Source organism: Suillus discolor (genome assembly GCF_016758755.1).
Source record: "Suillus discolor strain FC423 chromosome Unknown F5147scaffold_6, whole genome shotgun sequence".
Classification (NCBI taxonomy): domain Eukaryota; kingdom Fungi; phylum Basidiomycota; class Agaricomycetes; order Boletales; family Suillaceae; genus Suillus; species Suillus discolor.
Genome location: NW_024541253.1, coordinates 77047 through 103814, shown reverse-complemented (window position 1 = coordinate 103814; position 26768 = coordinate 77047). Strand labels below are relative to the sequence as shown.

Below are 26768 nucleotides of genomic sequence, written 5' to 3'. Positions count from 1 at the left end.
CGTAACAGTAACAAGTGTGAACAAGTGTATATAGTGTGAACAAGCTGAAAATAAGTGCGAGCAAGTTGAAAATAAGTGCGACAAAAGGGATTGTAATGTAGCTCATTCTAAAAAAAAAGTACAAAAAGTGCAAAAAGTGCAGAACAAATGAAAAAAAAGTGCAAAAAAGCTCAAATCAAGAGGAAGGCATCTTCTTGGCAGCTTGTTGCCACTTGTGACAAGGAGGCGGTTCTGGTTCTTGTCAGGCACTTTCCGCTCTTGGGTGGGACAAATAAGAGCGAAAAAGGAAATTAAGCAATATGTGAATTTACTGATGCGTGAGCAAGACTAGTAGGCACGAATGATCATTTTTCGAACAGTACAATTTTTAACTGTACTGATTGGCTACGAACTGGGTGTTGCACTATCAACCATGATATCATAGCGAAAACGGAAACATGACTCACTGTCACGACGTGCCACTCGGGCTGCCGGCTCAAATTTTCCCGCAGAACAATCTTCCTGGCTAAGGGGCGCAGGTGAGTCATGTGGTTGAATCCCTGCCGCACAGAGACCTGGTCATACTCACACCATACATAATACAAGAAAAACCTTGGCAGCAAAGGTTGCTCATGCAAGATTCTCCCTCGGTCACACATGCACTGACAGACATAGATGCTGTCAAAGCAACGACAACGGCGAGTAGGGAGATACACATTTTTATGTGCGAGGTGATGAGGATCTTCTGAGGGGGATCTCGCATGATACCTGAGGATGGGAGAGCAGTGTAGGACGACGACAAGCTTTTATATCCTGCATATGCTTGATTATCATCTATTTTGCAGAATTATCGTCATTACATGGGAGAAATTTCGGAACCTGGGGGAGCGGAATCAAATAATAACGACCATTAAATCATAACCGGCCTGCAGGCATTGACAATTATCTTCTTCATAACCACAGAAACGCTCGCTGGAATCACCGGCCTCTCGTCCCGATCCCTCAGTCATTGCGATATGTACTCGGTCGATATCTCATGTCACATTTGTTTATGGGACTTTTCCAGCTGTGTCTCAGGTGTTAAGACTGTCGTCCCTTAACCGTTGAGCCAAAAGGCAGTGATAAACAAACCTTGCTGCGCAGGTGTTCATTGTCATATTAATGATGTGAGTATGACCAGGTCGCTATGTGGCAGGGATCCAACCACATGACTCACCTGCGCCCCTTAGGCAGGAAGACTGGTCTGCGTTCAAAATTCAGCTGGCAACTTGAGTGGTACGTTGTGACAGTGAGTCATGTTTCTGCTTTTGCTATGATATCAGGGTTGATAGTGCAACACCCAGTTCGTAACCAATCAGTTTACTATGCTGATTATGGGAACTCAGGTAAGCAGCGAGCTCACAAACCGCAATAGAAGCCTGTTCTTATGCAGGCAAGACTAAGCACCGTGCGGATGATCATTTTCAGATAAATTCAAACATTCATATTGCTCGAGCAGTACATTTTTTTTCCAAAAACAACTGTACTGATTGGTTACGAACTGGGTGTTGCACTATCAACCCTGATATCATAGCAAAAGCAGAAACATGACTCACTGTCACAACGTACCACTCAAGTTGCCAGCTGAATTTTGAACGCAGACCAGTCTTCCTGCCTAAGGGGCGCAGGTGAGTCATGTGGTTGGATCCCTGCCACATAGCGACCTGGTCATACTCACATCATTAATATGACAATGAACACCTGCGCAGCAAGGGCTGTAGGTTCCGCATGGTCCTCCCTCGGACGAACATGCACTGACAAACATAGATGCTGTCAAAGTGGCAACAACGGCGAGGAGGGAGAAACACATTTCCTGTGCGAGATGATGAGATCTTCTGAGGGGGATCTTGAATGATATCTCTGAGGATGGGGGAACACTGTAGGACGACGACCAGCTTTTATATCCTGCATATACTTGATTCTCATCGATTTGGCAGAACTGTTGTCACACGGAACAAATTTCTGCAGAACCTGCGGGAGCGTATTCGATTAACAATGACCGTTAAATCATAACCTGCCTGCAGACATCGACAATTATCTTCTTTGTAAGGCTAACCACAGAATGCTCGCTAGAATCACTGGCATCTCGTCCCGATCCCTTACTCATTGCTTCATTTGAACATGCACTGAACCTGCCAGTGCAGCGACAAGGTTGAACTCATATCGATCATTACTTCAGATATGTCCTCGGTCGTCATTTCTCTCTCTCTCTCTCTCTCTCTCTCTCTCTCTCGTTGTTCCCTCATCTAGTACCTGTACTTCGCCCACGTCACGAGTAGGCCAGGGACTCTACAACTGCAGTGCAGAGATAATGAGGTATCTTTTGAAAATTCTCATTGTTGGCATGCGCTTGGTCGAAGATCCCTGGTATAGTCATAGCCATCACAGCTCGCTCTACAATTTTAGACAACCACGACGATATCAAGTTATTCCATAACAAATTCCGACGACCCTATACTTCCCCGGACACAAGGAACAGCGTCGACGGAATTAGTGACTATCAACTAACGCTCTGCCAAGTTCCTCTTCCTCGTCAACTGTGGAGCGGGGCGCTCTGGCAGGTCGGGTCCTGGCGCAGGAGCAGGAGTCCTGGCTCATAGTCGGTAGTCCTCATGTGCATCGTAGCTGTCCTCGATAGAGAGAGCCGTAGCCTCCCGCTATAGAGGTCTGGTCTTGGTTCCCTTGCAATCCGTGCCCGTTCCAACTGTCCCTTGTATCCCATCCGACACTCGCTTGATAAAGAAAACCACTCCCCTTTAAGTGTATAGGCAGTAATATCATCACCTTTTTGCCCCCCTCTTTCACTTTCATCATAACGTGCGCCTTCGAATGCTTGTTCCAAAAGTATCTCGAAATCCAGCCTCAAGTTAATGGAACACCACTCATAACCAATCACCTGATTGTTTGCCTTGATCGTCAGATATACAATTGGTATCCACGCTTCTTAGTCACTAGACGGGTATAAAATATGCGTACACAATAAACGCGCAGCCCAAGTGCACGCGGCGCATAGAGTAGCGTAAAGTACATCAATGACCAGCACCGGGATTGGTACAATGTGGGGTAGTGCAGTAAAGTGCGTGTGTGCGTGCGTGCGGTGTAGGAATAAGTACGTGATGAGGTATGCAAACACGCGTGGTGTGCGAGGTATAAGCGTGTGTGCTGTGTCTACTATCTGAGACACGCAAGGATGCTGTTCTAGAAGTCTCTGTCTCTGTGATGAGCTTCAATCAGGTCTTTCCATCGAAAAAAGTAAGAGGTCGACGCACCGATTCCAATCTAAACCCTACGATTCCTCCAACTCGAAATCAAGCGAATCCCGATCCGAGTCCATGACTCTTGTGTACTCGAGAAATAATCTGAGGGATAAGAATAAGAACACGTCAACATCGCGCGCAGCGCACCAACCCACTCACCTATATAAATAAGCCACCATATCCTCCTTCCTCCAAAAACTCAAACTCCACTCCCTCCCTCTCCTCGCAATCTTCTTTGCAAGGTCTTCATGCGCACCATGCCCGCTCGGGTCCCCGTGGAAGAAGAGGAGCGCGTCGTACAGGTCTGAGTAGTCGACTTGGATGGGGACATAGTGCACCCAGGGGGCGATACGGTGGGTGAACCTTTTTAGATAGGAATTGTTGATTTTGGATTAGATGAGGGAGGAAGAGGGAGGAAAGGAAAACGCCAAGAAAAATTAAAACACGATAAGAAGAAAAAAAGGAAAGGAAACACACCATTCAGGATATACCGTAGACTTGAACACAACCGAATTACTCGTCATGAGCCTCTTGAACCGACTTGACCAGCTGTTTCCATCCATCTGCCAAAACCGTCAGTAAAAGTCGACCTGGTCATACTCACACCATACATAATACAAGTAAAACCTTGGCAGCAAAGGCTGCTCATGCAAGTTTCTCCCTCGGTTGCACATGCACTGACAGACATACTAGATGCTGTCAAAGCGACGGACGACAATGGTGAGTAGGCAGACACGCATTTTTATGTGCGAGGTGATATGAGATCTTCTGAGGGGGATCTCGAATGGTATCTCTGAGGATGAGGGAACACTGTAGGACGACAACCAGCTTTTATATCCTGCATATGCTTGATTCTCATCGATTTGGCAGAATAATTGTCGTCACATGAGAGAAATTTCGGAACCTGGGGGAGTGGAATCAAATAATAACGACCATTAAATCATAACCTGCCTGCAGGCATCGACAATTATCTTCTTCGTAACCACAGAACGCTCGCTGGAATAACCAGCCTCTCGTCCCGATCCCTCACTCATTGCTTCATTTGAATCTGCACTTATCCTGCCAGCGCAGCGACAAGTTGAGAAGTTGGCACTCACGTCGATCATTACTACTCGGTCGATATCTCATGTCATTGCTCTCACTCTCACTCGTTTCACCCTTATCTAGTACCTGCAATTCGCCCATGTCACTAGTAGTAGGCCGTCGACTCTACAACTGCTGCGCAGAGATAATCAGATATCTTTCAGAAATTTATACGCATTCTCATTCTTGGCATGTGTTTGGTCGAAGATCCCTGGTATAGTGGTCGTGGTCTTATCCATCACAGCTCACTCTATAGTTATAGACAACACGAAGATATCAAGTTATTCCATGGCAAACCCCGTCCCAACTACATGCAAAAACTCTGACTCGGATACATCATCCTCTTCCTTGGGCTTCAACATGTCTGTCATGAATGCGATCAGCAACAAAGTGTCTGTTGCAAGACTAGGCACGCGGTCTACCATTCAGATAACATTCACAATTATTAATATTGCTCAAGCAGTGCAAAATGTTTCCAAAAACAACCATACTAGACTGTACTGCTTGGCTCCGAACTAGGTATTGCACCATCAACCATGATAACAAAGCTCAAGCAGAAACATGACTCACTATCGCGACGTGCCACTTGGGCTGCCGGATTAATTTAAGCAGGCTAGGGTTGCGTCTTGCAGATCATATTTCCTCCCTAGGGGGCGCAGGTGAGTCATGCGGTTGAATCCTTATTACACAGCGACCTGCTCACACTAGGGTCACAATACAAGTCGGTGCAGCACATGTCTAAATCGCATGTCAGTCCCTCGGTCACACATGCACTGACAGACATAGATGCCGTCAAAGCAACAACAACCGCGAGGAGGGAGAAACACATTTTCTGTGCGAGGTGATATGGAATCTTCTGAAGGGGATCTCGAATGATATGGGGGAACACTGTAGGACGATGATCAGCTTTTATATCCTGCATATGCTCATAGGCACGATTCTTCTCATCAATTTGGCAGAACTGTTGTCACATGGAACAAATTTCGGCAGAACCTGCGGGGGCGTATGTCGAGTGCCGAACAATCCGAGTCGTCGAGCGCCGAAAGATCCGAGATAGTGACGAGGGGAGAATGAGAGTTATGAGCGCATGCCCTATTGGGCGCAGATGTATGATGAGTGATGTCGGCTCACGTCCTACAAAATAGTTTCCATCTTTTTGTCAATATTCATGTAACCAAGGTACTCACCTTATAAGCAGTGTCTGTAGCGTACAAGCATCTCAGTTCTTCTGGAGAAACTGAGATGTGAGTAAACATTTGTACCCGGCACCTACCATGTCTAACGCCTTGTAGTTACCTTCTGTTATAGGTACATAGAATTGTTAATAAGAGTTCTTCTGGAGAAACTGAGATTTACCTTCTGTTATAGCATCCGCACGTCTCCCGCTCAAATCTTAACTCTACAGGTTATGAGCCCTGCCCCGACCATGGACTCTGCGCTCCCCGGTACCAACTTTAACCTCTTTAACGTTCCGAAGCTTGCCGAGGACGGCTCGAACTGGATAACCTATAAGGAACGAACATTAACAGCCATAGGTGCCCGAGGTTTGATGCGCTATATTGATGGTCACGCGAGCGAGCCAATCCCATTCAACGTTGACCCTACAACGAAGGCTGTTACAAAGCCGGATGGGACAATGCCCTCGCAGACAGAGAGCGAGGAGTTAGACAAAAAGACCGACGAATACCAGCAAAAGAACTCACTGGTAAAGCAACAAATATTCTCCACGATTACTGATTGCCTGTTGTTGCAGGTCCAAAAGCTGAGAGCTGCGTCCGATATCTGGGATGAGATATGTCAAATTCACGAAGGAAAGACGGAGCTAGTCCAGATAGACTTACGACGATGTATGCAGGAGACACGCTGCGAGGAGGGAGGTGATGTAAAGGGCCATTTCGCCGAGCTGTTGAGGCTCCGAGAGTCGCTGGCTGGTATGGGCGTCATACTAGTCGACACGGACTTCCATGCTATCATCCTGGGATCCCTTCCCGAGTCCTATCGACCTCTACTATCCTCGATTAGTGCTGCTGCCAAAATCACAAAGACCCCACTCACCTCCTACGAGCTCATTAGCATTATCACCGAGGAGTATGAGCACCGGCAGCTTACCGAGCGTCGCCCCAACAAACGAGGGAAAGATGCCGCATTCTCGGCAGCCAAGCCACAGCACTCATGACCCAAAGCCTCGGAAAGCGCGAGCGACAAGAACCAGGAAATCACCTGCTTCAACTGCAACAGGAAGGGTCACTATAAAAGTGATTGCTGGCGTCCAGGAGGAGACAAAGAGGGACAGGGTCCATGGCAGAGAAGAGGCAAAAATGACCGTTCGCAGAAGCAAACGGCCAACACTGCGTCGCAACTGGACCCCCCAAAAGATGACTATGCATTTGCAACGTCAGATCTAGCAAACATTGCAGAGGGTCTCAATGTACCTATGGAGCGCCGTGGAGCCATAATGGACTCCGGCGCAATGTCTCACTTCTGCCCCGATCGTTCACGATTCGAGGACTTCGAGTCTATAGCCCCGCAGGACATACATACGGCTGATGGGTCCAAAGTTAGTGCGATAGGACGAGGTAACGTCAAAATAGACTTACCTCTGGGTACCAAATGTACCAGTGTCACCCTCCATAACGCGCTCTATGCACCCAAGATGGCCTTTATGCTCGTGTCCACGAATTGTATAACGGCCGCAGGCCTCGCTGTCCATTTTGAAGGACGCATGTGTTGCATCTTCTCCGCAGGACCAAAAAGAATGCTGATTGCCGAGATACCGCAAGTCGATGGACTCTACACCATCACCACACACCCTAAGCACCATGCAAATGTTGCAAAAGGAAAACTCACCATATCCCAAGCCCATCGCATTCTCAGTCATATCTCCCAATCCGCTGTGAAGCAGATGGCCGAAGCAAAGCTGGTGGAGGGCATGGAGGTGGACACGTCAACGGTGCCAGAGTTCTGCGATGTCTGCATGAAGGCCAAGGCCACATGTCAGCCGTTTCCCGATGAGGCAAAGAACCGCGCACGTACCTATGCGGAATTAGTCCACACAGATGTGTGGGGTCCAGCTCAAACGGCAAGCATCAGCGGGTGTACCTACTACGTCTCCTTCACGGATGACTTCTCCTGCGAAACGAAGGTCAGATTCTTAAAAGCAAAGAGTGAGGCACTTACAGCGTTCAAACAATACGAGGCCAACGTCACGCGACAGCGCCCAGACACGACCATTCAAACACTCCGTTCTGATCGAGGGGGAGAGTACCTGTCAGCAGAGTTTGATAAGTACCTGCAGGACCAGGGGATAGAATGGCAGCTTACCGTCCATGACTCCCCACAGCAAAACGGTGTCGCGGAATGCCTGAACCGAACCTTAGTGTCCCATGCCCGTGCAATGCTTCTGGCGCATGATCTACCGAAATACCTGTGGGCCGAAGCGGTCAACTATGCAGTCTGGCTGAAGAACCGCGTACCTTCCAGAGCCGTACCAGGCCACACTCCATACGACCTCGTTCACGGCTCTAAGCCGAACCTGGCCTGTGCCCATGAATTTGGGACCAAGGTGTTCGTACACCTGCAGGATACCGGAAAACTGGAGGCGAAGGCGGCAGAGGCAGTATTCGTGGGGGTCGACGAGCAGAGCAAGGGTTTCCGCATCTATTGGGCGGAGAAGAGGAGGGTGTCTGTGGAAAAGAACGTTAGCTTCGTTCCAGGAGCAATGGTTGTTGAAGTTCCGGACGAGGGGGAGTCCAGCAACACATCCAGCAAGATAACCGTCCAGAACACCAGCAACGACGCACCTTCCACCAAGCCTGACCCAACCGGACAGGTAACACCGCTCACCTCCCAATCTCACCCAACTAAACAGGTAACACCACTCACCCAGCCGGTTCCAGAATGCCAGACGCGCGTGAGACCACCCATTGGCTACTATGCCACCCTCCATCATGGAGAGAAGGCGTCCATTGCCCTCCACAGTGTCCTGGAGGAAGAAGAATCAGATCTGGTAGACAAAGAGATACCTTACCTTGCGATGGCAGCAGCAGAGAAAGAGCCGACGCTGCAACAAGCGCTAAACGGACCGGACGGAGTAGAGTGGCAGGAAGCTATAGACTATGAGATTAGTCAGCTCGAGAAGCTTGGAACATGGGAAATAATGAACGCACGTTGTGGCGTCAACGTCATACTGTGCCATTTCGTTCTGGCAACGAAACACAGTGTAGGGATTCATTTCTGGCTAGGCTTGTAGAGACTGTCTTTACCTTACCTTATGTTGGCACTTTGTAGCTTACATAATCAAGTTACCTTTTCACCAGTTCTACTATGAGTCTGAGTATTCAGCAAGTTTCTATCATATTTCCTCTTCTCTGAGCCTTGAGCCTGGTCCAGAAACCCTTTAGGGTCGAATAGCAGCTAGGTTCTGCAAGACCCAACATTGTTCAGACTCACCATCTGAATTGTTGTACCTTCAACGGACCGGATGGACAGAAGCTCAAGCTCTGCGCGCGCCTCGTGGCAAATGGACAACATCAGCAACACGGGATCGACTACTTCGACACCTTTGCACCCACCTCCAACATGTCCACCATTTGGACCGTTCTAGCTATGGCAGCCCAACGCAACTGGGAGATACATCAGGTAGATATCAAGAGCGCATATTTGTACGCTGACCTTAAAGAAGAGGTCTACATGCGCGCGCCACCTGGGTACTTGAAGGCAGGAGACAAGGGCAAGATCTTGAAGCTGCGGAGGAGTTTACCGGGCCTGAAGCAGGCGGGATATGAGTGGGCGGAAGAGCTGGCAGGAGTATTCCTCAAGATTGGGTTTACCCATTCGCAAGTGGACCAGGCCGTGTTCTACAAGCGCTCCAGTGACGAGCACACTGTCATCACCGTCTCCGTAGATGATATGGCCGTCACCTCACGAAACGTCCGCGACATAACGCATTTCAAAGGTCAGCTGCGCGAACACTTCGAGATAACTGACTTAGGTGAGCCCGTGTGGCTCCTTGGTCTGAAGGTTATCCGAGACCGCAACGCACGCACCTTGACGCTCTCGCAAAAGGCCTACGTCCAAACCATCCTCGACCGTTTCCACCTCAATGATGCGAAGCCCGCACAGACACCCATGGACCCTGGTACCCAACTCTCCATAGACCAATCCCCGTCGACTCTACCAGAACACGCTGACATGTGTGACGTCCCGTACCAGCGAGCCGTAGGATCTCTCATGTACGCTGCCACGAGCACGAGACCCGATATCGCCTTCTCCGTAGCCACGCTATCGCAGTTCATGCGAAACCCAGGGAGAGCACACTGGGAGGCCAGTAAGCACGTTATGCGCTATCTCAAGGCCACAGACGACTTTGGACTTACATTTGGGACCATGGAAGGAGGGCTGGAGGCGTATGTGGACACCAATTGGGTGTCACAACCCCACCGGCATTCGATGTCAGGGTACGTCGTGCTACTAAACGGTGGCCCAATTGCCTGGAGCGCCCGAAAACAATCACTTATCACGTTATCGACTGCCGAGGCCGAATACATAGCACTTACCACCATTGCCCGGGAGATCCTCTACCTCCAACTCCTTATCCATGAACTCTACGACGTCCCCATCACCTCCACGCCCGTATATTGCGATAATCAAGCAGCCATAGCTCTCGCATCCAACAACAAGTTCCAATCGCGTACTAAGCACATCGACCTTCGATATCACTTCATTCGTGCGCACGTGAAGAAAGGCACGTTCAACCTTATATATTGTCCCTCGGAGGACAACCTGGCCGATGCGTTTACCAAGCCCCTGGTGCGGCCGCACATTCAGAAGCTACGTGCTCGAATGAACCTGGCATCCGCTCGAGGGGGAGTGTCGAGTGCCGAACGATCCGAGTCGTCGAGCACCGAAAGATCCGAGATAGTGACAAGGGGAGAATGAGAGTTATGAGCGCATGCCCTATTGGGCGCAGACGTATGATGAGTGATGTCGGCTCACGTCCTACAAAATAGTTTCCATCTTTTTGTCAATATTCATGTAACCAAGGTACTCACCTTATAAGCAGTGTCTGTAGCGTACAAGCATCTCAGTTCTTCTGGAGAAACTGAGATGTGAGTAAACATTTGTACCCGGCACCTACCATGTCTAACGCCTTGTAGTTACCTTCTGTTATAGGGACATAGAATTGTTAATAAGAGTTCTTCTGGAGAAACTGAGATTTACCTTCTGTTATAGCATCCGCACGTCTCCCGCTCAAATCTTAACTCTACAGCGTATTCAATTAACAACGACCATTAAATCATAACCTGCCTGCAGGCATCGACAATTCTCTTCTTCATAATCACAGAACCCTCGCTCGAACCACCGGTTTCATCCTAACACCTCATCCTTCGCTTCATCATTTGAACCTGCACTGACCCTGTCAGTGCAACGACAAAGTCAAGAAGTTAGCATCATTCTCGCCGATACTTCCGATATGTACTTGGTTGATATCATGATCTCCCGTCATTTTTCAGCTACTGGTTGTTCCCTTATATGTAGCACCTGGAATTAGTGATGCATCGGGCCTGGCTTGGCCTGAAAGCCCTGGCTTGGGCCTGGCTTTAGAGGGCTTGGGCCTGGAAAAAACTCAGGCCAGGCCCTTCTGGAGGGCTTGGGCCTGGCTTGGGCTTGGCCTGGGCCTGAGCCAGGGCCTCAGGTGTAAAATGGAGTCCTCGTGTGTACCTGTGTGCGCTAGAGTAAGAAGTTAGTAGTAGCATTAGAATTTAATAGTGAAATGATTTGCGTGCTTACCTGTGTGCATGCTTAATGAATGCGTCGAATGAGCGTCATCTGTGAAGGATGGCTCACTGGCTCAATGAAGGCGCTTGGCTATGAAAATCAGACAGTGAGCATACCAGCACAAAGATTGATAGTACTTACCCTTGGATACTGATTTGTTGCTAGTTAACTCGGGTGTTGCGCTATTATTGGAATCGAGAAGTCAAGAAGAAGGTATAATTGTTTGTTTAGAACAGACTGTGATGGCAGCAATTGCGTCATCATCAGAAACGACTGTGAGAGTCATCCTCGGGCTGGGTATGTTGTTCAGCCGACTTCTTCCAGCAGATGCGGTTGTTGCAAAGTTTATGTAATCTAAGTATTGTACAGTACATTTCGGAACTTTCCTTCACTATGTAGAAGCCCTGGCCTGAGCCCTAGGCCATGGCCTATGAGACACCCAGGCCAGGCCCAAGCCCTCATGAGGCCCATCAAGTAGGCCTGGCTTGGGCCTGGCCTATGGGGGCCTATGGGCCAGGGCCTGAGGGCCTGAGGCCAGGCCCGGCACATCACTACCTGGAATTCACCTGCGCCATTCGTATCCCAGTGACCCAGCAACTGCTGCGCAGAGACAATGAGGTATCTTTTGGAAATTGGTACTCATTCTCATTTTTGGCATGCACTTGATCAAAGATTCCTGGTATAGTGGTCATAGCCACAGCCATCACAGCTCGCTCTATAGTTTTAGACAATCACGACAATATCAAGTTATCCGATGGCAAACCCCAATGGCCCTATACTTCCTCAGAGACAAGGAACAGCGTTGATGAAATCAATGACCATCAACCAACGCTGTTCCAAGTTCCTCTTTCTTGTCAACCGCACTTGTACTCTATCCAACTAGTGCTGCCGTGGTCCGGTTCGGTCCGGTGTAGAGACTCATGCCTCTCATTGTGCAATATGGCAGTTTTCACTGGGGAGTACATGGCACGAACTTGTAGCATCACTCTGTGTGCTACCCGCAGCTATCTCTATATGAGGCGCAGCCTTCCCGCGCAACGCGCGCCATGCGCGCGTACCTTTCCCGCGCTTCACGATGTATATGCGCGCGCGCTTGAGCGCCCTATAGCGCCAGCCATCCGGAAGCATCCATCCACTGTCCACCAAGTTCCCTAGTGCGTATATTTCCATTTCTCACATTTGCATATTGTTCCATCTTTATTTTTATCATGGACCCTTACTTACATATATCTTTACATACCTTACTCGGTAGCGCTTCGGCTCCGCATGACAGCGCTTAGGCGCCATACTTAAGCGCCAGCAGTACATACTTACTTAGAGACTTACTCTCCCACCAGAACGACAGAGGACTTACTGGTTACTACCCACTATTCACCTAGCAGAACATAGTAGAAATCTATTTGTTTACACCTCGCATCTCTCTTCTCTTGTCTTACATCATATCATCACCTAAGCAAACTCACTCTTACTCTCTCTTGTTTCCGCATACACGCGCGCGCATTCCCGCGCTTCGCGCATTCTCACGCCTCGCGCGCACCTGCGCTTTCCCGCGCTTCGCATTGGCCAACCAGTAGCGCTTTCAGCGCATACCTCTAGATCCTTGCTGCACTCGCTTCCCCTTTAGGGTCGAACGCACTTGTCGTCTCAAGTATAGCAGACTAGGCAACGCGCGACCTTACAACAATTATAGATACAGTCAGGAGCATTGTTCGTGCCTCGCTGTATCGTTGAACCTTCACCGGTTCAGAGGGTCCTTGACGAGAACCAAGAACTGAACCATGGTTCGGTTCTTTAAAATTGTCGAACCCAGAACCAGACCATTGAGAACGGTTCTCAATGGTCCAGTCCGGTTCTTGTCTGGTCCGAACGCGAACCGAACCGAAAATTTTTCAAGCAACGGAAAAAACATTCACAAGACATCTACATGACATTGGGTAGCTAGTCTAACTGCATACCAACTGCATATTCTTCTGCCTCTACTGCTGCTGACACATGTCCATTCTTATAGGCTGCCTTCATCAATTGTAGCGCGGAGAAAGTGGATGATGCGAGTGCGTTGCGGCGCAGAGTTGATGTGATGCCCGCGCTGGAGAAAGATCGAAGCTTTCGTTGTTGATGACGTGGCCTCTGGCTCCTTGGGATGTGGTCCTGGGGCTGGAGGTGCTTGATAATATTTGTCAAACTAAGAATACATCTGGAGTTAGAGACCGGTAGGGTACTTAAGTTTGAATAGTACTCACCACTGCCTCAAGACGAGCCCTCCCGTTTGCGACCTTCGTCACAGTCCATCGCTGTTCGACGTATGCTAACTTATAGTTAGGGTCAAGAACTGTGACAAAATGAGACATGGACTTAAGCAAAAAAAAAAGATACTCACCTAGACAGAGCGACAATATCCAAGGAGATCTGTTAGAGTTGAGAACCGGTGGAGGATCATGACTATCCAGGAAGCATATAGACTAGAACAAGTAGATATCTGTGATATAGGTAAACATATGTCAGAGTCTTGAGAATAAATTGATTAGTACTTACCTTCAAAAAGGCTAACAGTAGCCTGATTAACAAATAATGCAAATCTCGAAGATGGTGTTTTGATGTCGACATGGACACCGACGTCGTCGTGGTTGGTGTCGAAGTCGAGGGAATTCGAAGGTCAAGGAACGGTTCGGGAAGGTTCGGGAAAGTCGAACCAGAACCGGACCACTAGTGAAGGTCCAGAACCCAGAACCGCTTTCCGGTCCGGTTCTGGCTGGTGAGGGAACCATGGACCGAACCACAGAGAACCGGACCAAAAGTCCGGTTCAAACCGTGGTTCTGGACCGGACCGCGGCAGCACTATATCCAACACTGACTCGATGAAGAGAGACGCTACCACTCTCGAGCTCGCCGGCACTACTATTTGATGGAAAAGTACCGGGCAGGAAGTGATATTAATTAAATACTCTTTATCTTTACCCCCTTTTTTCACTTTCATTATAATGTGCGTTCCCATATGACCTTGTGTGGGCCGACTAAGTATTTGATGTACTGTAGAGATACGACACTAGGTTCGTCACGTGCAGCCCGTGACGATGTCACGCTTAGTCTTACAGGTTCGAATGTCCAGGTGACCTGTGACCTTACCCAAATAGATTCGCCTGCGGATCGTAGTGCTTCGCCGCTCGCAACGCCGTTTGCAACCATCTGACATGCTGCTTCGTGATTCAAGCAACTTGCTTCAGTCTGTCATGGATTCGCCTCGCATAGCGCTGACTGGTAACGAGTGGAATTGGAGACTCTGTGGTCTTAAAGCCTGCCAGGTGAGTCTACTAGTATGATCCGTTTTCAAGCGCCCATCATGCCATCGCAAACTGATATGTTTGTTGCTTCAGAGTGGCTCTCATGTGGTCGTGTTTTTGACCAGAGCAAATTCGATGTATGATGATTTCTGGTCCCATTAGCGCATAACCTATGTTTTTTTTCCCATATGTCACAAATTAGCTTCGTCCCACCAAAAATTCATGTGACAGTCACACCAAATAGATTCGATTCGTTAAGGGCTGTGACCTGTGACGAACCTAGTGTCGTATCTCTACAGTATGTCAACCCGTCTGTCACGTGACAATGTAGCATCTCGCGCGATTGTTGGCTCCATCAAGAGATAGATCCACTTCAAGGCCAACGTTGGAACGGGCACAGACTGCAAGGGAACCCAGGCCAGACCTCTATGGCGGGAGGCTACGGCTCTGTCTATCGAGGACAGACTACGACATGCGCGACTACAATCCAGGACTCCTGCCACCGCGCCAGGACCCCTGCCACTCCCGTCATGTTCTGCCAGAGCGCCCCAACGTTAGACGAACAGATTCAAGCTGTGCAATGCATTCCATCTTCGTACAACCTCCCAATATTAACCATCAACAGCAATAGAGGCTTGTTTCGACAGCCTCTTGAACTCAAGCTGGTTAGTGGATCGTAAGCAAGACTAGGCACGGATGGTCATTTTTCGAGCAGTACAATTTTTAACCGTACTGATTGGCTACGAACTGGGCATTGCACTATCAACCATAATATCACACCGAAAGCAGAAACATGACTCACTGTCGCGACGTGCCACTCGGGCTGCCAGCTCAATTTTTCCCGCAGACCAACCTTCCTTGCTAAGGGGCGCAGGTGAGTCATGTGGTTGAATCCCTGCCACACAGCGTCCTGGTCATACTCACACCATTAACAATACAAGAAAAACCTAGGCAGCAAATGCTGCCTATGCAAGTTTCTCCCTCGGTCGCACATGCACTGACAGACATACTAGATGCTGTCAAAGCAACAACAACGGCGAGTAGTAAGAAGCGCATTTTATGTGCGAGATGATGAGATCTTCTGAGAGGAACTTCCTCTGAGGATGGGGGAACACTGTAAGACGACGACCAGCTTTTATATCCTTGATTCTCATCGATTTTGCAGAATTATTGTCGTCACATGGGAGAAATTTCAACAATTAACCATAGAACGCTCGCTGGAATCACCGGCCTTTCGTCCCGATCCCTCAGTCATTGCGATATGCACTCGGTCGATACCTCATGTCATTTCTCTCACCCTCACTCATTGTTCCCTTACTATCTAGTACCTGTAATTCGCCCACGTCACTAGTAGGCCAGTGACTCTACAACTGCTGTGTAGAGATAATGAGGTATCTTTTGGAAATTCTCATTGTTGGCATGCGCTTGGTCGAAGATCTCTGGTATAGTGGTCACGGACATAGCCATCACAGCTCGCTCTACAGTTTTAAACAGCACGAGTTATTCAAGTTGCTCGCTCTATAGTTTTACTAGACAATCACGACGATATCAAGTTATCCCATGGCAAACCTCGATGGCCCTATACTTCGGGCCTCGGAGACAAGAAACAACGTTGATGAAATCAACGACCATCAACCAACGTCGTTCCAAGTTCATCTTTCAATTGTCAACCGTCACTTGTACTCCATCCAACACTGACTCGATGAAAAGAGACGCTACCGCTCTCGAGCTCGCCGGCACTACCATTTGATGGAAATTACCGGGCAGGAAGTGATATTAATTAAATTAATACTCTTCATCTTTATTCACTTTCATCCTAACGTGCGTTCCTGTATGACCTTGTGTGGGCTTCGACTTATTTGATGTAGCAGAAAACGACCCGTCTGTCACGTGACGATGTAGCATCTCGCGATTGTTGGCTCCATCAAGAGATACTACTAGATCCATGAGCTAGTCTTCAAGACCAACGTTAGACGATCAGATTCAAGCTGTGTGCAATGCATTCCATCTTCGTACGACCTCCCAATATTAACCATAGAGGCTTGTTTCGACAGCCTCTTGAACTCAAGCTTAGTACTAGTGGACCGTGAGCAAGACTAGGCACGAATGATCATTTTTCGAGCAGTACAATTTTAAACTGTACTGACTTGCTACGAACTGGGTGTTGCACTATCAACCATGATATCATAGCGGAGAAAACAGAAACATGACTCACTGTCGCGACGTGCCACTCGGGCTGCCGGCTCAAATTTTCCCGCAGAACAATCTTCCTTGCTAAGGGGCGCAGGTGAGTCATGTGGTTGAATCCCTGCCACACAGCGACCTGGTCATACTCACACCATACATAATACAAGTAAAACCTTGGCAGCAAAGGCTGCTCATGCAAGTTTCTCCCTCGGTCGCACATGCACTGACAGACATACTAGATGCTGTCAAAGCGACGACAACGGCGAGTAGGGAGACACGCATTTTTATGTGCGAGGTGATATGGGATCTTCTGAGGGGGATCTCGAATGGTATCTCTGAGGATGAGGGAACACTGTAGGACGACGACCAGCTTTTATATCCTGCATATGCTTGATTCTCATCGATTTGGCAGAATTATTGTCGTCACATGAGAGAAATTTCGGAACCTGGGGTAGCGGAATCAAATAATAACGACCATTAAATCATAACCTGCCTGCAGACATCGACAATTATCTTCTTCGTGACCACATAATGCTTGCTGGAATCACCGGCCTCTCGTCCCGATCCCTTACTCATTGCTTCATTTGAACATGCACTGAACCTACCAGCGCAGCGACAACGTTGAACTCATATCAATGATATGTCCTCGGTCGTCATTTCTCTCTTCTCTCACTCGTTGTTCCCTTATCTAGTACCTGTAATTCGCCCACGTCACGAGTAGGCCAGTGACTCTACAACTGCTGTGCAGAGATAATGAGGTATCTTTTGGAAATTCTCATTGTTGGCATGCGCTTGGTCGAAGATCCCTGGAATAGTGGTCATAGTCATAGCCATCACAGCTCGCTCTACGGTTTTAGACAACCACGACGATATCAAGTTATTCTCGATGAAGAAAACCACTCCCCTTTAAATGTCAAGCACCACAACAGGCAGTAATATTAATATTAATATTAATCTTCTTTTTCACCTTTTCCACTTTCATCATAACGGACACCTCCGTATGACCTCGAGTGGGCTTTCACTATCCGGTGATAACACGTCTGTCACGAATCACGAAGTGGCGTCTCCTTGACTACATCACACATATCGAGAGAGATCCACGAGCTAGCCTTCGAAGCCGATGTTAAGAAGCCATCACCTCCGAATATTAATGACCGCTCGTTCCAAAAGTATCTCGAAAACCAGCTTCAAGTTAATAAAACACCAGATAGCTTAGTCATAACCAACAACCCGATTCTTGTTCTTGATCAGATATACAATTGGTATCCACGCTTCTCAGTCACTAGACGGGTATAAAATATGCGTACACAATAAACGCGCAGCCCAAGTGCACGCGGCGCATAGAGTAGCGTAAAGTACATCAATGACCAGCACCGGGATTGGTACAACGTGGGGGAGTGCAGTAATGAGCGTGTGTGCGTGTGGTGTAGGAATAAGTACGTGATGAGGTATGAAGACACGCGTGGTGTGCGAGGTATAAGCGTGTGTGCTGTGTCTACTATCTGAGACACGCAAGGATGCTGTTCTAGAAGTCTCTGTCTCTGTGACCAGCTTCAATTGGGTCGTTCCATCGAAAAAGCAAGAGGTCGACGCACCGATTCCAATCTAAACCCTACGATTCCTCCAACTCGAAATTAAGCGAATCCCGATCCGAGTCCATGACTCTTGCGTACTCGAGAAATAATCTGAGGGATAAGAATACGAACACGTCAACATCGCGCGCGAGATGGAGTGCCCTTTGCGCGCACCCACTCACCTATATAAATAAGCTACCATATCCTCCTTCCTCCAAAAGCTCAAACTCCACTCCCTCCCGCGCCTTGCAATCTTCTTTGCAAGGTCTTCATGCGCACCATGCCCGCTCGGGTCCCCGCGGAAGAAGAGGAGCGCGTCGTACAGGTCCGAGTAGTCGACTTGGATGGGGACGTAGTGCACCCAGGGGGCGATACGGTGGGTGAACCTTTTTAGGTAGGGATTGTTGATTTTGGATTAGATGAATGATTTTGTCGGGTGGAAGAGGGAGGAAAGGAAAACGCCGAGAAAAATTAAAACACGATAAGAAAGAAAAAAAAGGAAAGGAAACGCACCATTCAGGATATACCGTAGACTTGAACACAACCGAATTACTCGTCATGAGCCTCTTGAACCGACTCGACCAGCCATTCCCATCCACCTGCCAAAACCGTCAGTAAACTAACGCCTAGCAGTGCAATGAACAAATAAGACAAGACTTACATCAAGGACATACTTGTACTTCACAGCCTCCCTAAAGCCCATCCTCCGCCGCCACTCCCACCTTTCCTCCACCTCCTTACACACCTCGTCCTCACACTGACCCGGTTGACCAGCGAACGCTACATCCATCATCGCAGGGTTCACGATTGATTTTTTAAAGGTCTGCGTTATGGCACCGTCAGGGGATGAAGGATCGGTGACGAGGGCGTCTATGGTTTTTGGCTGCGCGGTGGAACGCTTCTCAAGGCCAGAGGAAGGAGGCGAAGAAGAAACAAGATCCATCAAGCGTCCCCTCTGCGAATCCTTCCAAGGCTTCTCCTTCCCATGATGAATCCCCGTATTCAGCCCCCTCCAAAGTAACCTCTCCTCATCCTTCTCCATCCACGCTTCTTCCAGGTCCCCTTCTTCCACACCCTCGACGTCATCTACCCAACTCAACATGATCGGGACCCTGATATCAGAATGCAATGGGCTACTGCAATAGCTGAACTGTGGGATTGGGAAGGGGTACGCGACGGGGCCGGGGCCATGGCTCAGGAACTGGCCGTGCTGGGCGAGATGGGAAGGATGGGCGCATGGGTCCATGGCGAGGAGGTGGTCGTGGATGAATGTTCTGGGTTTTGGTGTGTGTGGGGGTGGGGAGGGGGGTGGATTGCGTGCGATGCTGTTCAAGGGGCAGGCGTGCATCCAGCCACGGATGTATGGGGGTGGGTCCTGAGTTTGGAAGTCGAGTGCTGTTCGGGTGCGTGTGAGAATCGGATATGGTAGGTTGGTAGGGAGGGAGCAACGTACATTTCCCCTTTTCCCCAGCCTCGACAACCTTTCTCCTCATGTCATGGGTGAGAAAGACATTTGGGTTGTCATGGGGGCTGAACACAGCTCTAAACAACGGCAACTCGTCTTCGACCTCCTTGATCAAGTCTAGGAGCTGATTGGCGGCTACTAATAAGTTTTTGCGAGTGTCTTCGTCTGCGGGGAGTGACTCGTTTCCGAAGTGGACAGGACCTGAGGGTGTTGACTTGGCGATGGTGTAGCTGTGGTGGTGACTTTCGTGAGCGAGCTGGATTTCTTGGAGACGTGCAGGGTTTATACCCCAGAAAGGAGCGAGGTCGGTGTTGATCTGGTCGTACTCGTCTGGGAGCTGGACGTTGTGCTTTTGGACGTATGCCCACCTGTTGGGGTTTAGAGGAGGGTCTGAAAGGACGCGAGTAACGTACCATCTATCGAAGCCGGGTGGAGGTGCTCTCGAGTATCTGAGGTGGTACTCACGAACTGCTTCAGGAAGCGTTTTACTAGCGCGTGTGAGTTTTGCATTCCATTCTTTTTCTGCGTGTTCGATGAGGTCTAGGATGGGGTGCCTACCACCTGGGTGTACTTGGAGGAGACCGTCTGGACGGAAAGTGTGGGAGGGGCGTTGTGGTGGTGGTTCGGGGTATAGGGTATCAGAGTCTAGATCCCATGGTGATCCTGCAGGTGCAGTGGGAGGGCGGTGTGCTTGATATACTCGAGGGAGGTATACACTAAAATTTGTAGGAAGGTTAGTGCTAACCACTGAATGACTTGGTGTTAGAGTGAATACTACGAAACTGGAAGCAAAGATGACCAGAAATACATAAGCTCTGAGTGATCTGCGAGTTATTCGGAATGGGGACATTGAGGACCATTAAAACGCACTCATGTTGCATGTCCTTTAAGAACTCGGAACATTCGGAACTTAATCAATTCATCCTAGCGTCCCCGTCAGGGTGATAAGCAGGCTTCACTTCAAATTAACTCGGATACTATAGCAGTCTAGGCACTGCAGCTTCTTATAACGCCGCCGCCATCACACGCGCGCCCGGTCACCGACAATGTCGTAATTCGACTGGACACGGGAAAGGGAAAGGGAAAAAAAAAAGTTGACATGATCGATCGTAGCGCAAGACAAAACAGTTGACCTGCAGGGTCAAGGTACGCCATTAAAAACCCTTCAAATCTTACGAAGAAGTTAAAACTTCCTCGTAGTGAAGCAGGTACAGTGGGTACGTACTCCGTAATTGTCGTGGTCGCAAAAGAAGCTTCTCACCACCATGCGAGCGCATCCGAGTTTGTACCGACCAGAGACTTGAGTTGAACATATATAACAACTTCGGAGGATGAGTTACTTTACCTTTGGCACCATATGTCTCGCTGAGATCTTGTCCTAGCTTCGTACATGCTTGAATCGAGGAATCAATTCTCTTCCGAGTCTTCAGTGCAACAGCTGTCCATGGGTGACATGTGAGGCCTGACACTCTTATTTGACTGGGTCTCAGGCCGGAGACCCAGTCAAATAAGAGTCTGCGATCGCGACAGATGCGGCTGCAGGCGTGTTCAGATTCATAAATATATGTTCGCATCGCCGATGTGTCCATATGCCATGATCATATACATAGAACCTTTCTGACCAGCACGGTCTTTCAACTATATAGTCCCCGGTCCATTCCGTGCGCACCTTCAACTTGGAACTACCCCTTCCACTCTAATTGTTCAACTAGCAACTCATCGTTATCACTGAATATGACGGCCAGATAGTTCAATATTTGGCCTCTATTGCTATGACCAGGGCTGGCACTAGTATTACTCAATCATTAATCTGCGACCTGAATCTGAGTCGCACAGTTTACACGACATCAGACACACACACCAAACTAAAAAAAGTCGACTTGGTCGACGCAAGTCGAAATCTGTTCTGATCAAGCCATATCTGGTATAGCTCAGCTCGACGATGCTCGGTTTACGGAGATATCTTAGACTGTTACATCAATGGCGTTTCCCCGCATCGCCATCGCCGTAAGCTCACCGTAAGTTCCAAACTTCTATCTGAGAAGCAAAGAATCTTTTGTTGATAGCAGACCATACCTGACTCGGGATTCCAGGTATCAATATCCAATTGCAATGTACGTAGGTGCGATCACGCTGATAACGAAGAATAACGGACTCCTCATACCCTGAGCGTGTAGCACCATCTTGATCACCGTTGGGGATCAAATCTCCTGACCTCTTCGATGTCTCGTAAGACATACATATAGGCGGGCAGCGAGTCTGAACAGATCGTTATCGTCTCATATGCTGAAGTCTTGCTAAGAACATAACAATAGAAACATTCATACAACAAGGAAGACATGAAAATGATAAAGTCAATGAACAAGAAGTAGCTCACGGCAAGTATTTCTTCTCCAGAGTCACAGCCTGTTTAATGTCCTGAGTATGAACAAAAAGCGGGTTTGAATGATGTCGTTATTGGCGGGCGCCAGAAAGAAAAGGAGAAAAAGTCCATGGAGCGCATATAATCAATGAACATCTGATAAAAGTGACACAAGCCGGCAACAAAGACGAAGAGAAATCCTGTCTGCATGATACTTTCAGCAAGAAAAAACATCAGGCAGAAAGTAATCCTCTTCATCAAACGAGCGACAGTTAGACACATTGGCGAGGAGGAGCGTAGACACCACCAATGAACTGTCCTCGTCTTCATGTCCTGGTACGGCAGGACAACGGGGGAAGAGTGATGATTATCATGTGGTGTCTAAAAGAAAATCTCAGTGGGTTTTGACCGAGCCCATCAGAGGTTCTACTACATATCAACGAGAAGGAGCTCACCGCGCAGTTCCTTCATTATTATTATTCCAGAGCGGGCTATTCGAAAAAAGAAAAAAAGTGAGCGAAGAGAATCGCTTCCAAATTCCAAAGAAAGGATCTGGAGATAGAATATTCCCTTCTTGATGATCGTGAGGAGCGTTCCAGCCTGCGATGGGTCGTTTGTATTAACTGTACAGTTCTCGGTCCATTCCGGTCAACCTCGCGCGCTGACCAAGCCTTTGCACTCGAAGGTCTCCTACCACCGCCGAACGTTTGCTATCTTTGGGTGGTGGGTGCTATTTCATGTCCATGAACCAGCCATCGCTTACTCGATGATCCACAATCTCAAGATCCTCCATACATAAATCCGAGTCTTTCATACGACACACGCAGCAAGCCGCCCCGTCATGATCACGAAGTTTTTGATAATCGATTATGTTATAAACCACCCTGCAGCTGGAATCCATAGGCTTGAATCTTTACCCGTTGTATGTGCAACATTCTACTAGCTCTGAGGCTTGCATATAGAACGAGTAAAGAAACAGAATTCCTATCATGATGTATACTTTCTTCAAACGAGACAGCACCGAGCGGAGAATCAAAACAATTCTCTTCATTACTATCAACGCAAGGAATACCGTATCGGGAAGAACGTTCCTTGATGAAACAAAGGCTTCAAAGAAGGTTATCATGGGGCACAGGGCCCCGGGGCACGCAGGCTTGGCGCTCAGCGACCCCATTCGTCTCTGATAATAGTATACCAGTGGCTGCCGCAGGTCAAAACCACCGTATTGACCCCACACGGACAGGGTCGAATGGGATTTTACAGAACATATGCTGCTTTTGCCATGCGGTAAATCACGCCCGCGAGAACGGCAAGAATACGGTTATGACCGTGACTCCTGACTTAGGAAGCAGTCGGAGGTTGTGCCACGTAAATACTGATAAGAAAGAATATGATTTTTTTTAACTACAAGCAAGCGCATGGTCATGATGGCCTCCTGGGTATGTCAAGCTGTTCAGGCACTCCAGGGGAGTCACGAGAAAAGACATGCCAGGAACTTGGAGTGAACGCTGGAGGAAGTGGTCATTGGTGTTGATGAAAAAACCATGATGCTGCTTAGATCTGCTTTTCGATTCTTGAAGGTTCGATATCACTGGCCAATCATGATGCACTCGTTGAATTTCACACCCTTCACCTCCTCGCTCCATGGCAGTGCCCAGTTCACGATTTTGCGGGCTCGTTATGTTTCCTCGATCTTCACACAACAGCAATGATGTCAATCTAGCCTTGTCGTCCACCAGAGTTTTCATGCCGAAGTTCGAGACGTTGAATGGCAAAAGTATTGGAAAGGCGTACAAAGAACGAGCGTGTGTTGAGTTTTCATTTATGTCTAACAGAACTATAGTTAAAATAAGTTACGGGTCCGTATTATCCCACAGTTCTAGATGATCCACACAAGACGCTGTTTGGATCCGTTGAGCAAAGACCGTCCTCGGGACAACCGGCAGGTTTTCAATGACATCCCCCAATTCGTTCGCTGCTCGTAGGTTGAATAGAATGCGTGAGGCGAGAACACTGCGCATGACTGTCTGTGGGCTTTTCGGATTCAGCATTGAATATGAAATCAACTCCGATGGGATTTACCCTGGCCCATAGAAACCGCGAACAAATGATAACTGGACAGCCTGGTCAAAAACTTATCTCGAGGCTGAAGGCAAGCTACTCACAGGATGCATAAGCATGGCGACCCAGTTCAACATCGAAAACACTGCAAATGAATACTGTGATCTTGACAAGAATCTGTAAAAGACTCACGAGTAATGCACAACATGTAAAATACACCATCCCGATATATAGTAGTAACCAACTGACCATTCTCCGTTCGGTGAAGTTTGAAGCGTTTGTAGAGTGTCAGGAACATTAACACTAGCAGAGGGTCGTGAGCGCTAAGCAGAATCATAGAGACGCTACGTACCAAGCTGAAAGATTGTGTGCAAACCATAAATGATGCTTTGTTGTCCTTCCCATGCGCCACACCGAGGATCTGGAATATGGAGTGAGCAGAAGGCAAATATGGAAAGGAAATACAGTCTGACTTCCGGATTGATTCGCGACAATAATTATAACTGTTAGCATAGCTGCCATTGTGGCCTAAAATGATGTGTGATCTTTGAGCAACAAGAAAATGGCCAGGACGAAGAACCAAGGTCACCATGCCAAATGATGATATTGCGATCAGAATCCTCTTTTCGCCACCACAAAACACATATGTCCTTGCCACAAGCAGCACTGGAAAAGAAGTTATAAGGGTAAAGCGACTTGACTTAGGGCTGATACTGACCGTCAGCAGCAGCAGAACCTAAGGTGGTGATGGCTAGCAAAAAACATTGAGCGTCCAGAGCTTTGAAGTGAGGTTATTGAATACGCAACTGCCATCTACGACAATGAACATTCCAGGATTAGGCTGAAATATTGTTAGGTACTTAAATTCTGTCACAGAAACTCAAGCTTACAATTCCTCTTTGAAGTGACTGGACGTTGTCTATCGCAGGGACTTGTCAATAAAGAGTGAGAAGTAGACGGACGATCCTGAGCACTCACAATATAGGTACATAGCAACACTTGCAATCGGCAGATAGCGAGAAATGACAAAGGCTATCCTCATGATCTCCCATTTTCTCCCCCATGTCCAGCGAACCTGATATTATGTTAGTGTTTTCATGTGGCTGTCGAACAGCACCAACCTCCGAGTCGAAAGTAATGCAGAAGTCGAACAGCTGGAAAAGAATTTGGTCATTGTTCGACCATGTTATTCGTTGCTCCATACCAAAACCACTGTCGACACAACTGTCATAGAAATTCAGTTGTGCGGGACAATCCAACAACCCAACGAGCATAGACTACCTTCGATATACTGAATTCGAATTCGAAAATAAAGGATTGCAAGTGAAATAGGGTACGCACTGCCATAGTTTGACGTCCATTGAGATCCGCACACTGACCCATCTTGAACGAACGAACTTGAAACAATGACCGTCTTCCTTTTATGTTGTCCGCTGAAGATAGTAGAGCTATGTGAGCGAGTATCGTATAGGCACATACTCCATCAGATGTACTGACAGGCTTACTATACTTACCTCATATGCAGCCTGAGTATATGGTAATTTCATCATCATCAAACGTTCCCAACTTGGCAGAATGACATCTGTACCCCTGAGCTCATTGTCCTCAGAACCGCTGTGGTTGATAACGAGAACGGGGGTAATCAGGGTTGATGAACCCCGCTTTTCCAGAGACTTCAGAGCCTGTGATCCACATCGATTCAACACAGAGCCACGTAAGTCCATATACTAATCAGTAAGATGGTTGGCACAGCGGGCCCGACAAAGAAATAGAGAAAGTTGGAGCAGTACAGCCTCATTGAAAGCCTGTCTCTCACGTGGCCTGGATCACGATTTTGAAACCTTATGAAAGAACGGCAAAAATGGGTAAAATAATTTCGAATGTTCGTCGTGATCAGTATGTTACGCGTAAGGCAGTTGCTGCTGACAGGCGAGGGAACAAATGAATCATTGGAAACGAGCGACTAGATAACTTGCGCCTGGTAAGTACGGTCGTCAATACAAAATCACATGCATGCACAATTTTCACACACCTCAATATTATTATTGTCTCATGTGGTCAGTGCCGTTGAACAATGTTAATGAGCAACGATCCTGCAGGGGATGCGGGCAATCAGAAAAGCGATGCAGTTCTTTACGTTGATCATTACGTCGGAATGAGGAGTGCCTCGTAACTCAAGAACGTAATGACAAAACGCTCGAAAACCTCGTCAGCTGTAAATTTGCCACGGACTACCCAGCAGGTAAGTTGGAGTTTCGAAACAAGCCTGGCACGATCGATCAAAATATGAAAGCAATGAACATCAACAATACAAAGCACAAACGATCTAAACAATACGAACATGGTATCTCCAACTCGATCCATGTGTCCAATGCAATGGCATTGAAGACAGCCACTGTCGATATTGCAGAATGCGCGTGCATGAGTGGGATCGAGCCGTAGAGAGAAGTTGACGAGTCTGAGAGATATTTAAAGACGTCTGCGTAGTAAAGACGAAAGAGGTTTGTGTATCTTATGGTAGAACCTGTTGCGCTTGGGAGGGAGAGGTACGCGGCGGTTTGGGATCCTGTAGTAGATGTGGGCGTAGTTGGTGAAGGTTATGTTGAGGGAGAAAGATTTGGGCCTGTGGGCATTGGTTGTCGCAGGCTCAGGAGTGATTCTCTTCATCGAGTGAGTGTTGGATGAGGTACAAGGGACACGGACACG

At 48.1% G+C, this 26768-nt stretch overlaps 4 protein-coding genes across 4 annotated transcripts; all 4 read right to left on the bottom strand.

Moving 5' to 3' along the window:
- Window positions 1-2936: 2936 nt before the first annotated feature.
- Window positions 2937-3963, bottom strand: F5147DRAFT_672708 (glycosyl transferase family 90-domain-containing protein; the record flags this gene model as incomplete). Its single annotated transcript, XM_041435687.1, has 5 exons — window positions 2937-3232; window positions 3288-3377; window positions 3435-3638; window positions 3753-3838; window positions 3880-3963. The coding sequence occupies 4 exons, from the start codon at window positions 3961-3963 to the stop codon at window positions 3305-3307; spliced, it is 447 nt and encodes a 148-aa protein (XP_041297521.1). The 3' UTR covers window positions 2937-3232; window positions 3288-3304.
- Window positions 3964-18056: 14093 nt separating this feature from the next.
- On the bottom strand, window positions 18057-20554 carry F5147DRAFT_344364 (glycosyl transferase family 90-domain-containing protein). The gene is made up of 6 exons (XM_041429304.1): window positions 19628-20554; window positions 18836-19569; window positions 18688-18773; window positions 18357-18560; window positions 18196-18285; window positions 18057-18141 (listed from the first exon to the last, which is right to left on the bottom strand). Exons 1-5 carry the CDS (start codon window positions 20487-20489, stop codon window positions 18213-18215), a joined length of 1959 nt encoding a protein of 652 aa, XP_041297520.1. The 5' UTR covers window positions 20490-20554; the 3' UTR covers window positions 18057-18141; window positions 18196-18212.
- Window positions 20555-22701: 2147 nt separating this feature from the next.
- On the bottom strand, window positions 22702-23381 carry F5147DRAFT_672669 (uncharacterized protein). Its single transcript, XM_041435686.1, has 2 exons — window positions 22786-23381; window positions 22702-22724 (listed from the first exon to the last, which is right to left on the bottom strand). Exon 1 carries the CDS (start codon window positions 23173-23175, stop codon window positions 22915-22917), a length of 261 nt encoding a protein of 86 aa, XP_041297519.1. The 5' UTR covers window positions 23176-23381; the 3' UTR covers window positions 22702-22724; window positions 22786-22914.
- A 406-nt stretch (window positions 23382-23787) lies between these two features.
- On the bottom strand, window positions 23788-25336 carry F5147DRAFT_833633 (uncharacterized protein; the record flags this gene model as incomplete). Its single annotated transcript, XM_041443877.1, has 12 exons — window positions 23788-24035; window positions 24084-24115; window positions 24167-24207; window positions 24255-24365; window positions 24415-24483; window positions 24536-24590; window positions 24652-24728; window positions 24781-24813; window positions 24870-24903; window positions 24953-24981; window positions 25041-25137; window positions 25184-25336. The coding sequence occupies 12 exons, from the start codon at window positions 25334-25336 to the stop codon at window positions 23855-23857; spliced, it is 912 nt and encodes a 303-aa protein (XP_041297518.1). The 3' UTR covers window positions 23788-23854.
- Window positions 25337-26768: the final 1432 nt, after the last annotated feature.